This window comes from Taeniopygia guttata, chromosome 1 (genome assembly GCF_048771995.1).
Source record: "Taeniopygia guttata chromosome 1, bTaeGut7.mat, whole genome shotgun sequence".
Taxonomy (NCBI): Eukaryota; Metazoa; Chordata; class Aves; order Passeriformes; family Estrildidae; genus Taeniopygia; species Taeniopygia guttata.
The window spans coordinates 115,306,687-115,319,348 of record NC_133024.1 but is presented as its reverse complement, the minus strand read 5'-3'; the positions used below and the strand labels follow the sequence as shown (position 1 = coordinate 115,319,348).

Genomic DNA, 12,662 nt, shown 5'->3' with positions numbered 1-12,662 from the left:
CTGCCCTGCTCACCTGGGGCTTCTGCTTTGGGCTGTGAAGGTCCCACCCAGGCAGCAGGACTGGGACCATGAGATGTCTGTGAGGGTGGAAAGGCCCTGGAAGTGCCCGGTTTGGGCTCTCCAGGAGCCGGGTGGTGGCTCCAGGTGGGATGAATCACACAGCCGCTCTCTGCGTCAGGCAAGATGCTCAGATAAGGTGTTCAGAGGCACCTGCATCACCAACGCTGGAGTTTTCCATGGGCTGGGCATTAATCCAGCATGTTCAGCACCAGCTTAAAGCTGCTTCTGCATTAAACAGGCCTTAACTGCTGGCAGGAGGTGGGACAATGCTGGTGGCACAGGGGACAGTGGGATGGTGCTGCTGGGATGGTGTAATTGGGATTGGGATGGTGCTGCTGGGATGGTGCCAGTGGGATTGGGATGATGCTGCTGGGATGGTGCCAGTGGGACAGGGATGGTGCTGCTGTGCTGGTGCCAGGGCTGGTGGAGCTCCGCAGGCCAGGCCGTGCCCTCGCTCTCTGCTGGCAGAGCTCCACAGGCCGGGCTGTGCCATTGCTCTCTCTTGGTGGAGCTCCACAGGCTGGGTCACTCGTTCCTGGTGGAGCTCCACATGACAGGCCATGCCCTCGCTCTCTGCTGGCAGAGCTCCACAGGCTGGGTCACTCTCTCCTGGTGGAGCTCTGCAGGCCGGGCCGCGCCCTTGCTCTCTCCAGTTGGAGCTCTGCGGGCCAGGCCGTGCCCTTGCTCTTTCTTGGTGGAGCTCCACAGGCTGGGTCACTCTGTCCTTGTGGAGCTCCGCGGGCCAGGCCGTGCCCTTGCTCTCTCTTGGTGGAGCTCCACAGGCTGGGTCACTCTCTCCTGGTGGAGCTCTGCGGGCCAGGCCGTGCCCTTGCTCTCTGCTGGCGGAGCTCCACAGGCTGGGTCACTCTCTCCTGGTGGAGCTCCGCGGGCCAGGCCGTGCCCTTGCTCTCTCTTTGTGGAGCTCCACAGGCTGGGTCACTCTCTCCTGGTGGAGCTCCGCGGGCTGTGCCGCGCCCTCGCTCTCTCCAGTCGGAGCTCCGCGGGCTGGGTCACTCTGTCCTTGTGGAGCTCCGCGGGCCGCGCCGCGCCCTTGCTCTTTCTTGGTGGAGCTCCACAGGCTGGGTCACTCTGTCCTTGTGGAGCTCCGCAGGCCGCGCCGCGCCCTCACTGTGTCCCGTGTGTCGTTGCAGCTCCGGCCTTGCCCAGCACAGTCCGGCAGCGCCTGGTGGAGCCGCAGCACGGCCACGGATCGCAGAGGTTGGTAGAGAGTGTCGTGCCGGGGCAGCCCGAGGCGGGCCCCGTGGCCCCGCTGCGGGCGGGCCGAGTGTCCCTGCGCCGAATGCACAGCCTCAGCTCCGGACAGTCCTTCAGCTCCGACCTGCCCGGCTCCAGCCCATCGCCTGCCTCCACCTCCACCTCCTGCTCTTCATCCACCACCACCGCACCTGCTCCTGCTTGCCATGTCCACCCTATCTATTACCATCACACCACCTCTTATTTCCTCCAGATGGATTCCATCCCCGACCTGCCCCCTCCTGATGTCACCTCTGGAGTTCGCTGTCGCACTGGGAGCTTTGGGTATATTGCTGTTTCTTTTCTAGCTGCCTCCTGCCTGCCGTTCCTCAGAGCTGATGCTTGCTGGGTGCTCTTTCTCTCACGTTCCTTCTGCCCTTTTCTTTTGGGCCTTCGTTCCGTGATTTTTCCGCTTTCGTTCCTTCCGCTGCTCTCCCGAGCCGCTGGAGCCTCTAAGGAGGATTCCGTGGGCCATCCCCATGCCCACGAGCTCAGTTTGGGGCATTCCCGAGGTGCTCTGGTGGTCTTCTACTGGAGAATTCCCAGGTGCTCGGTGTTCCCTAAACAGGGGGATATGAGGAGGCAACAGAACTGATCACCAAGCCTGGCCTGATTTGAAGCCTGGATCTCTTGGGGTCCTCAGGAGTGAATTGCAAAGGGAAGATGATGGGTGGGGACCACGAGGTAGCAGTTGGAGAAATTTGGGATTGTTTTCAGAGGTGCTAGAGCGGCAGTTCAGGAATGTGTTCTGGAGTGGTTCTGCCTCTGGTCTGGCAGGGATGAGGAATGGGGGTGTTTTGGCTAAGGAATGTCTGAGGAGGGAGTTGGAGCTGCTTTTGGTGGCTTTAGCTTGGTCCCTGTCAGTGGGCTCTCTGGAGAGCTGGCACACCCTGGGGACTGGTTATCCTCCATCCCCCAATCCCAGAGCTGTGCCAGCTCACAGGGCTGTGACAGGGAGGAGCAGGAATCCTGCCTGGTGCTCCAGCGGGGCCCTGACATCCTGACAAGAATGCTGTGTGTCCCAAGCACAGGATCAGGCTCCTGGGGTGGCTTTCACCTGAGTGACATCCCTGTCCTCATGCCCCGGGGTCAGGGGTGCAGCCAGTCCCAGGGTTTGTGTCCCTGTGGGATCTCCCTGGGGCAGTGGGATGTGTGCTCGTGGCCTCAGGTGTCCCAGGCACTCCGTGCAGCAGTGGGAAGGCTGTGATGGACCAGGGAATGCTGTCCCTGCCAGGTCCTTCCATCTCTGTTCCATGCTTTCTCCATGGCAAAATTAAAACCAGTCTGCTGATCCTCGGTACTGGGGAGCAGACTGCTGGGAGAAGGCTGGGAGTCTCTAGGTGAGGCAGAGGAGAGGGGAAATGTCCTTCCACACCATTTCTCCGGGCAGGGAAACATTCCCAGTCACCACATCCTCACCCGTGGCAGCATGGTGTGCCATTATCCCCTCACCTGTGGGTCCCCCCGCCCTCAGGTGCTGGGATCTCTCCTGGCCGTGTTCGCAGGCTCTGGTTTGGATGTTGCAGCCCCTCCCTGCCCCGTGTGTCCCCGAGCTGAGCAGCCCCAGGCACATCCTGCAGTCTGGAATACCGAGGGGGAAATGCCTGCACCTGCTCCACAATGGAGAGTTAAAGAGCAGCATCTCAGTTAATTCAGTGATGGCTGGTTGGGGATGATGAGAAGCAGTGTAATTAATTAACTGCTGCCAGCGGGAGCTCAGCTGCAGCTGTCCCAGTTTGACTGGTAAAAGCTGGGAATGCTGCTGGCCCCTGCTTCCCTTGCCTCCCTGGCTCTGCAGGAGGGAGCCTGGGGCTCATGTCCTGTCTCCAAAACAGCTGTTGAAATGTGGTTTATTCCCACTGAGGCCCATGACACGTGGAATTCCTGCCCGGGATAAAGCCCGATCCCTGCAGACGCCCTGAGAACGGCAGAGGGAGACAGGATCCAGTGTGGGACCCCAGGGAGGGAAGGGGACAGTGGCAGAGGTCCTTAGGAGGGAGTGAGTGGGTCAGAGCCCAGCTGGTCACCCCTGGGTGCCAGCAGGACAGTCCTGGCCCTGCTCCCGTGGCAGGAGAGGCGATGGGGTCAGAACCTCCCCGCTGGGCTTTGCTGCAGCTGCAGCACAGCAGGCAGCTCCCCCTGCTCGGCCCAGCGGCAGAAATGAAGAGTTGGGCACCCAAAGACGTGGGTTTGGGGTGTGCTGATGGTTGTTTCACCCAGCTGCATCTGCTTTGATGCGTCCCTAAAACCGCCGCTGCCGGGACTTGGATTGCTGCTCCTCCTTGAGAGCCCCGGCCCTGGAGGCCTTTCCTGACACCCCTCAGCCTCAGGGGGGCAGGCAGGACAGTGGGGAGCCTCAGAAAGGCCTTCAGGGAGCCACTGCCAGGAGCAGAGCCCCAGAGAGCCCTGGTGCCACCCCGGTGGCTGCTGGAGCCTCCCCAGAGCCGGCAGAGCCAAGGCTGGGCAGAGCTCACGGGAGAAACTCCTCAAGGAGCTGCCCCCGAGCCAGCGGGCTGGGGATCGCTGTCTCCAGAGTCCTGCCCGGCTTTCCTGGCAGGGAGCCGCTCCCTCACCTCCTCACTCTCTGCTTCTCTTTTGCAATTGGCTTCAGAGGATCCGGCGCCAATAAGGTCAGAGCGGGTCCGGGCTCGGGGGGTCCCCGGGGGGAGAGGGGCTGGAGGGGCTGCGTGTGCACAGAGGTTTCTGCTGCCAGTGCCTGCCTCAGCTGGGTGAAACCCATGGGGATGGGAGTGAGCACCCCGTGCCCAGGCCCTTCTCGGCCAGGAAGGGAGGCGGCAGCCACAGCTCAGGGAAGGGAGAGTCAGGAATCCGGGGAAATGAGTAATTCACAGCTCTCGCAGGCTGGAAGGGAGCAAGCTGCTGCTGGGTCTTCCTTGAGGCTCAGTCCCACAGCAAATTTGGGAGTTTGCCTTAAGAAAAGCCTTGGTCCCTGGTGCCACAGGCACGGAGCCCGGCAGCCGAGGGTCTCCTGAGGCAGCCGGGGCTCTGTGGCTGCTGGAGCACACCCAGGGCAGCTCTGGGCCATGCCGGGCTGCACCCCAGTGGGGACACCCAGAGAAATCCCTCATGGGCTGCAGGGCTGGGGAAAACCAGGTGTTGGTTCTCCATCCTCCCCCTGCTCCTCCCCGCTCCCCCTCCACTCCCAGGCTTCCTGTACTCCAGGCTTTCCTTATTCCATGCTTTGCTCTCTGCTGCTTCTGTTCACCATCCCCATCTCCTCTTCCTCCCTCCCTCCCGGATCCTGGTGGGGTGGGCGGGAGGCAGGAGGAAGCAGATCCATCCTGCCTTAGGCAGCTGAGTGCTGGCAGGGCCGCTCTGTGGAGCTGCTGGAGATCCTGGATCCGTGGAAAAGAGCAGGGAGCACTGCTGGCACGGGGGAGGGCTCCCAGGTATTTCCCTGTCCAGCTGCTGCTCTGTGGTTTCCAGGAGGGATGAGCTCCAGGGGCTCCTGCTGCTCTGCAGAAACGCTTCCCGGGATCCCTTCCTGGGATCCCATCGAGGCCAGCCTGTCCTGGGATAGCTTTTCCTCTTGACAGTGTGCCAGAACAGTTCAGGAGCATAATCCTCATGGAAATAGTGGCTGAGCCCCAGCTGGGATGATGGCAGCATCCTGGGAATGCTCTTTGCTTCCTCTGGACTCAGGAGTGCCCACTCCTCTTGCTGCCTGTGACCCAGCCCGTGTGACCCCAGGAATCTGTCCCGCTGTTGTGCACTTCCTTGTGGGAACCAGCAGGAAAAGGCTCTTTGGGGCTGAAGAGAACCCCACAAGTTCCTGGCCGTTGGTGTTCAGCTCCCAGAATCAGCCCGTGGGTGCCCCAGTGGGAATGCAGGAGGTGTCTGTGCCTGTGCCAGGTGTCCCTTGCATTGTCCCTGGCGTGGTGGGTGTCTCCTGTGTGCCAGGATGTCCCTGGAGCCTGGCACAGCGGGGTGGGTGCTGCTGTCACCAGCTCTGCCCTGTGTCCTTCAGGAATATGGGACTGTGCATGAGCAGAGTAGGAATATTCGGGAATGGTGTGCTCCTGCCCATCAGCTCCTTCAGGGGTGAGCCCAGAGGATGACCTGGGGCTCCAGGGAGGTGGAACCGCTGTGGTGCATCCCCTGCAGGGCCGAGGATCCCGGAGAACAGCCACCCAGCAGAGGGGACAGGGCCCTGTGCTGCAGGCAGGCAGGATGTCCCGGGAGGTGACACAGTGGGAATGCTGCTGGTGGTGTCACTGGGGCCCTGTCCTGGGATCGGGTTCCCAGCGCCTGCTCTCGGGGCAGAGAACCCTCCTGGAGCAGAGCCTGCCTGTCCCTATCTGCACACGCTGCAGGGCTGCATTGGTCCCTGCTGCATTGTACCTGCCAGCCCTGGGGAGAGGAGCAGCTCTGGAGCCCAGCGAGGAACGCCCGCCCTCTTCACACATCCTTGAAGCCTCCTCAGTTGGAAAAATGCATTTTCTCCTGCGTTTGCTGCCCTCTTGCTGTGTGAAAGGGTTTGTAGCAGCAACCCTCAGCCGGCTCTGTGCCCGTGGGGCTGTGGCAGCCAGAAGGGAAGGAAGGGTTGGATCTGCTGGAGGAGAAGATCCTGTGGTGGAGCTGGGACGCTGTGCCCCATCCCCAGCCAGGCCTGGGGGGTCCCTCGGGGCTCTCCCACCTCCTCAGTCACCTGAGTCCAGAGCAGACACGGTGTTCCTGCCAGGACCTGGCACTGGCTCTGAGCAGCACTGTTCCCTGCCACGGTTCTGCCCCACAGCCCCGCTCCTTCCCCAGCCCTGCTGGGACCCCGGGCTGGTGCCAGCCCCTGCAGCCAAAGGCTGCTTGGTTCTCCTGGAAAGGGGCACTTCCCAGGGATTTCTGCAGGAAATAAACCTCCAGAGGTGGGTGTTCTACCCTGCTGGCACCTCAGCAAGGGCTCAGCATGTGCAGGTGGGGGCTGGTGCCACCTTCCCTGGGAGAGGAGTGTCCAGGCTGGAATTCCCAGCAGGAATTCCCCTTTGCAGGTGTGGTAAACCCTGAGTGAGAGACATCTGGGAAGAGCAGGAGATTCCTGAATTCCCTAAAGGAGCTGGAGGCTGTGATGGCAGTGACATTCCATCTGCAGGCACTGGCAGCATGCTGAGCTGTCCCAGCCCGGGCTTGTGGGTGTGAGCACGTTTTGGGGTGGGCTCCAACACCCCGAGTTCAGCCCCACTGTGTTCCACGGCTGCTCCCCAGTGACCCCAGTGACACCGTGGGCCACCGGCCGTGGTGGTGACCTTCTGCAGTACCCGCTGGTGGCTCCACAGGTGTGGTGGTGGCAGTTGTGTCCCCAGCAGGGCTCCAGCTGCTCACAGGATGAGCTGGGATTGCATTCACGCCGTTGGATCGCTCCGTTCTCGGCGGCTCACCCGGGACACACCGTGGCACTGGGACAGGGACAGTGCCAGCAGTGCCCAGGGCTCTGTGCTGCTGGGAAGAGGAGAGCTGAGGTGTTCTGCACAGCTGGGCTCCCCCAGGAGATGCAGGGCTGAATGCCAGGCACCCACAGGATCCCCTTCTCCTCTGTGCCTTCACTGGAGCTGCTGAAGGAGGGAAGGAGGGCCTGGCTTTGTTCCGTGGGCTCTGTTAGAGAAATGCTCTTGTTCAGCACCAGGAGAACGTTCTGGGCCTGTCCAGGCTGCCCGTGCCAGAGCGCCAGCGTGTGCCATCAGCTTGTGGAGAGCAGCAGGGAGTGCCTTCCTCAGGAGCCAGGACTGGCAGTGGCACTGGGAAATGTCTTTGTTGGGGACAGGGACACAGGCCCAGGGCAGCCCCGCAGCTGGCAGGGACACGGAGCTGTGGGCACACACCGCAGGGAAGGCACGGGGCACCCAGGGGCACCTGGACAGGCTGGAGAGATGGCACTGTGCCACCTCCTGCAGCTCTGCAGGACCAAGGACAAGGTCCTGCAGCTGGCTCGGGGCAATCCCAGCACAGACAGCCCAGGAGAAGGGACTGGGAGCAGCCCTGGGGAGCAGGAGCCGGGCATTGGTGGGAGAAGCTCCACAGGCCCTGGCCACGGGCACTGGGACCCGAAATCCCTGTGCCCTGGGCTGATCCCAGCGGGAAAGGGATTGGGATTGTGCCCCTGTGCCCCTGAGCCCACCTGCAGAGCTGCCCCAGCCCTGCCCCAGCCCAGGAGGAGCTGGAGCTGCTGCAGAGAGCCCAGAGGAGGCTCCAGGATGAGCAGAGGGATGGAGCAGCTCTGCTGGGAGGAAAGGCTGGCACAGCTGGGATTGTTCCCCTGCACAGGAGAAGCTTTGGGCTGAGCTCAGGGTGGCCTTGCAGGGCCTGGAGGAGCCCCAGGAAAGCTGGAGAGAGACAATTTCCAGGGCATGGAGGGACAGGGCACAGGGAATGGCTTCACACTGAGAGAAGGAAGGCTTATATTGGATATTAGGAAGGAATTGTTCCTTGTGATGGAATTCCCAGAGCAGCTGTGGCTGCCCCTGGATCCCTGGCAGTGCCCAAGGCCAGGCTGGACACTGGGGCTGGAGCAGCCTGGGACAGTGGGAGGTGTCCCCATGGCAGGGGTGGCACTGGGTGGGCTCACGGTGCCTTCCCACCCAAACCACTCTGGGATCCCTGAAATCTCTGTGGCCCTGCCCGGCTGGCTCCAGCTCTGCTCAGGTTTTCCCTTGCCGGTCTCTGCGGGTGCCTCCGGGCCGATGGTGATGGTGGTACCGTAGGAGATGACCTGGTGGTACCGTAGGAGATGACCTGGGGCTGGGGGCAGTGCCAGGCAGGTTTGGTGACCATGTGCAGGGTCTGTGCCAGGAACAGGGATCAGGGGGGCTCCGGGGCCAGGTCAGCACCTCCCATCTCTCCTCACCCCCTTTCGCTGTTCCTCCCCGGCTCCTTCCCTCTCCATGCCCTCCCATCCCGCTGTACCCGCTGTGCGTGGGGCAGGGCCGGGCCCCCCACCCCATCCCTTTGCTGTGGCACCCCTGGGGAGCGCCAGGGCAGGGGGAGCAGCCACCCAGCCGGAGGAGCAGCTGTGACTTGTCATTTCCCTCTGGCCTGCCCTCCCTGGCAGGGAGCCCGGCCCCGGTAGGCACAGGCTGGGCACAAACCCGGGCGGCGGCGGCGCTGGGCACGGCTCCGTGCGGGCTCGGGGGGCGCGGGGGGCGCGGGCACACACGGATGGGGCGAGGGCTGAGGGACCCTCCGGGGAACGGGGGGACACCCGGCTTGGGGCCAGATGGGAGCGCTCCGGCCCCCGGGATCCGGGGGGAGGGATGGATCCCATCCCAGAATGAGGGATCCAATCCCACCCAGAATGAGGGATCCCATCCCAGAATGAGAGATCTCTCTGGGATCCGGGGGGAGGGACTGATCCCATCCCAGAATGAGGGATCCAATCCCAGAATGAGGGATCCCATCCCAGAATGAGAGATCTCTCTGGGATCCATGGGGAGGGACGGATCCCATCCTGGAATGAAGGATCCCATCCCACCCAGAATGAGGGATCCCATCCCGGAATGAGAGATCTCTCTGGGATCCATGGGGAGGAACAGATTCCCTTCTCAGAATGAGGGATCCCCCAGGATCCATGGGGAGGGATGAGCCTCTGTCCCAGTTCTGTGTCCTCCCTCCTTCATGGATCCCATCCCGGAATGAGGGATCCCATCCTGGAATGAGAGATCTCTCTGGGACCCATGGAGAGGGACCGATCCCATCCCAGAGTGAGGGATCCCCCGGGATCCATGGGGAGGGACGAGCCTCTGTCCAGTTCCTCATTCCCTCATGGATCCTATCCCAGAATGAGGGATCCTTCAGGATCCATGGGGAAGAACAGATCCCATCCCAGAATGAGGGATCCCCCAGGATCCTTGGGGAAGAACGGATCCCATCCTGGAATGAAGGATCCCATCCTGGAATGAAGGATCCCATCCCAGAATGAAGGATCTCATCTCAGAATGAGGGATCTCTCTGGGATCCTTGGGGAGGAATGGATTCCTTCCCAGAATGAGGGATCCCCCAGGATCCTTGGGGAGGAACAGATCCCATCCCGGAATGAGGGATCCCATCCCAGAATGAGGGATCCCCCGGGATCCTTGGGGAGGAACAGATCCCATCCCGGAATGAGGGATCCCATCCCAGAATGAGGGATCCCCCGGGATCCATGGGGAAGAACAGATCCCATCCCAGAGTGAGGGATCCCCCGGGATCCCTGGGGAGGGACGAGCCCATTTCCCGGTTCCCTGTCCCCTCTCGAGCTCCCCGGGGTGAGCCCCGGCCCGGGCCCCCCTGGCATTGAGGGGCAGAGCCGGGGTGGGCAGGGCTCTCTGCCAGCCTCTCCGGGGTCCCGGGGGTCCCCTCGCCCCTCAGCCGCTGCTGCCATCCGTGTGTGCGGGCCGTGCCGTGCCGTGCCGTGCCGTGCCGGGACTGACCGTGTCTCGCTCTCCACCGCAGAGATTTAACTCGCTGCGACTCCGACTCCTCCATCCCGCACCTGAGCGAGCAGCAGCGTGTCCCCAGCCCGGCGCCCAAGCTGCTGGCTGCCCGGCCCGCGCTGCTGAGCCGCTCCGTGGAGGAGAATGTCCCCCCGGGCCCCGCCGCGCCCACCCCCAACGGCGGCGGCCGCCACGGGGAGCCCCCCGCCCTGGCGGCCCTGCAGGAGCGCCCGCCCGAGAGCCCCATGGCGATGAAGAAGATGATGATGGTGAACCACGGCATGGAGAAGTCCTCCAGCCTGGGGGAGATCAGCCACCCGGCGGCCGGCAAGCCCAGCCACTCGGATTCGTCGCGGTCGCACAGCCCCAGCTCCACCGAGCCCGACACCCCCTCCCCCATCTCTGACTGCCGGCCCGGCGGCGCCCGCAACACCCGCATCCCGCAGCTGGCCGCCAAGAAGAGCCCGGGGGACGAGGACAGCAGCCTCACGGGCGACGAGGTTGACCTCGGCCAGAGCAAGAAAAAGTTCCCCCTAAAGATCTTCAAGAAGCCCAAGAAGTAGGGGGGGACCCCTCCGGACGCGTCCGGCCGAGCACCGGGAGCGCAGCGCGGCCCCGGCAGCCCCGAGCCCCCAGCCCGGCACGGAGGAGCTGTTGAAACGTTTAAACTTATTTATTTCCTCATCTCCGAGACGAGAAGCGCGCCGCCTCCCCGCGGGGAGAGCCGCCCCTGCCCTCCCTCGGACCGGCCCGGCTTCGCTGTGCATGGCTTCCAGTTACTCCTGCTCCGCTCAGCCACGCGGCCTTTGCGTTTGGTTTCAATGTGGTTTTAGTTTTTTTTTTATTTGATTTTGTTTTTTATTGTTGTTATTAATTTGTTTTCCTGCCTCCTCCAACTTTTGCACAGGCCGAGGGAGGGTCGGGGCGGCGCCGGCCGCTCCCCCCGGGGTGACTCCGGCGGTTCCCCCTCGTTTCTCCGAATCCCTTTTCCAGCCCTGCGGCCCCGGGAAGGGGATCCCTGGCTGGGGAGCGGGAGCAGGAGCTGCCCTGGCCGGTACCGGTGTGCTCCGGGCTGTCCCCGCACTGCTCTGCCCCTGGGACGGACACACGGCCGGAGCAGCCCATGCCCGTCCTGCCTTTACTTCCCCGGGCACCCTCCGCTGTGCCCCGTGCCCAGCGACAGGGACAGAGAGGGAAGCGCCATCCCGAGGGGTGCTGGGGCAGAGCCAGTCCGGCCGCCACATCCACACGGACAGGAGAGGAGGAGGAGAGGAGCAGGGCAGCCCCCGTGTCCCCTGCGCAGGGCCAGAGGGAGGGACCAGGCCAAGCGGGGCTCTGCAGGGCAGGGGCAGGCTGTGCCCGGCTGGCAGGACCTGGCAGTGCCCCCTGGACCCGCCGGTGCTGGGGCTCTGTGCCCCCAGGGACGCAGGAGGCTCAGGCAGTGCCCCCCGATCCCACAAACCGGGGTGTCCCTGGCTGTGCCAGCCCCACCCGGGGCTCTCCGATCCTCCCTCGGCACACTGTGGGTCACATCCTGCTGCTCACAGCCCCGCGGTGTCCCCAGCACAGCCCCGGCCCCACTCGGGGCGAGTCCCGCTGCCATCCCGAGGGCTGAGCCCTGCCCCAGCCCGGGGCTGAGCCCTGTCCCCCTCTCCAGCCCCTCCAGGAGCAGCCCCGGGGCTGCAGGGGAGCCCCCAGACCCCCTCCCACCCCCCTGGAGCCCCCGGCCCAGGGTCCCTGTCCCCACCATCGCACACATCCCTGGGGTGGGCAGGGGCTGCTGCCGAGGCAGAGGAGGAGGAAGAGGAGGCCGAGAGCCCCCGGGGCCTTGCTTTATGCCAGAGTAATATATTTGTGTCTTGACAATTCAGGAAGGGCTACAAAGGTGTTTTTTGTTCCGTAGGTGGGAGTTCATTTCACTGTTGCTTTGGGATAACTGAAAAATTCCTCTCAATGACTTTTAAGTGCCTGCATTTCCCTGGGGACGGGGGGACGCGCTCGGCCCCACAGCCGGGGCTGCTGCCTGGGCACCCCGATTCTGTGGGCACCCTGATTCGTGGGCACCTCAATCCTTGGGCACCCTGATTAATGGGCACCCCAATTCGTGGGCACCCCAATTCTGTGGCCACCCCAAACCATGGGCACCCCGATTAATGGGCAGCCCAATTCATGGGCACCCCGATTTGTGGGCACCCTGATTTGTGGGCACCCCAAACCATGGGCACCCCGATTAATGGGCACCCCAATTCGTGGGCACCCCAATCCGTGGGGCACCCCTCTGTCACGGGCAGGGCCCCCCAGGAGTGGGGCCAGCGGGGTCAGGGCTGGAGCTGCTTGTGGTGGCAGAGAGCTGTGGATGCTTCTGGAGAAGGGGTTGGGGATCCACCAAACCGCAACTGTTGACGCATCTGCCAACTCTTGATTTAAGGTGGTTTTTTGTTTTTTTGTTTTTTTGTCATTTCATAAAACTTTTCAATCCAATAAAGCATGTAGTCTATTTTACGAGCTGCTGGCTGCTGCTCCCTTCTTGCAGCCCTCCCCAGGCCTCAGTGGGGTTGGGGCTCTGGTACCAGCCGGGCTGGGGGACGGCGGTGGCACAAGGGGAGCAGCTCCCATCCCGTGGGATGTGCCCCCGTGTTCCTCCTCTGGGCACTGACATCTCCTCCTGCACACCCACCCTGCCTCACCTCCAGCCTGCTCAGGGCAGCTGCTGCTGCTCCCTGCAGCCCCACTGCCCGGGTTTGCGCTGAAATCACATTTTACAGGGCAGAAATCCTCCAAAATCACATTTTACAGGGCAGAAATCTGCTGAAATTACATTTTACAGGGCAGAAATCTTCTGAAATTACATTTTACAGGGCAGAAATCTTCTGAAATTACATTTTCCAGGGCAGAAACCCACTGAAATCACACTCTCCAAGGTAGAAATCC

General features: G+C 62.9%; 1 protein-coding gene across 13 annotated transcripts in view; it reads left to right on the top strand.

Annotated features, from left to right (window-relative positions):
- STIM1 (stromal interaction molecule 1) overlaps window positions 1–12,236 on the top strand; it is a 74,007-nt gene extending 61,771 nt beyond the window's left edge. For 4 of the 13 annotated variants that reach the window (XM_072936254.1, XM_041719111.2, XM_041719112.2 and 1 more), the window contains 2 exons: window positions 1,212–1,599; window positions 9,751–12,236. In XM_072936254.1, the coding sequence (XP_072792355.1) occupies window positions 1,212–1,599; window positions 9,751–10,294 (932 nt within the window). In that variant the 3' untranslated portion in view covers window positions 10,295–12,236. Of the gene's footprint in view, window positions 1–1,211; window positions 1,600–3,925; window positions 3,945–9,750 lie in introns of all 13 variants that reach the window. The other 9 variants (XM_041719121.2, XM_041719124.2, XM_041719127.2 and 6 more) reach the window with 5 other exon arrangements.
- The last annotated feature ends 426 nt before the right edge of the window (window positions 12,237–12,662 follow it).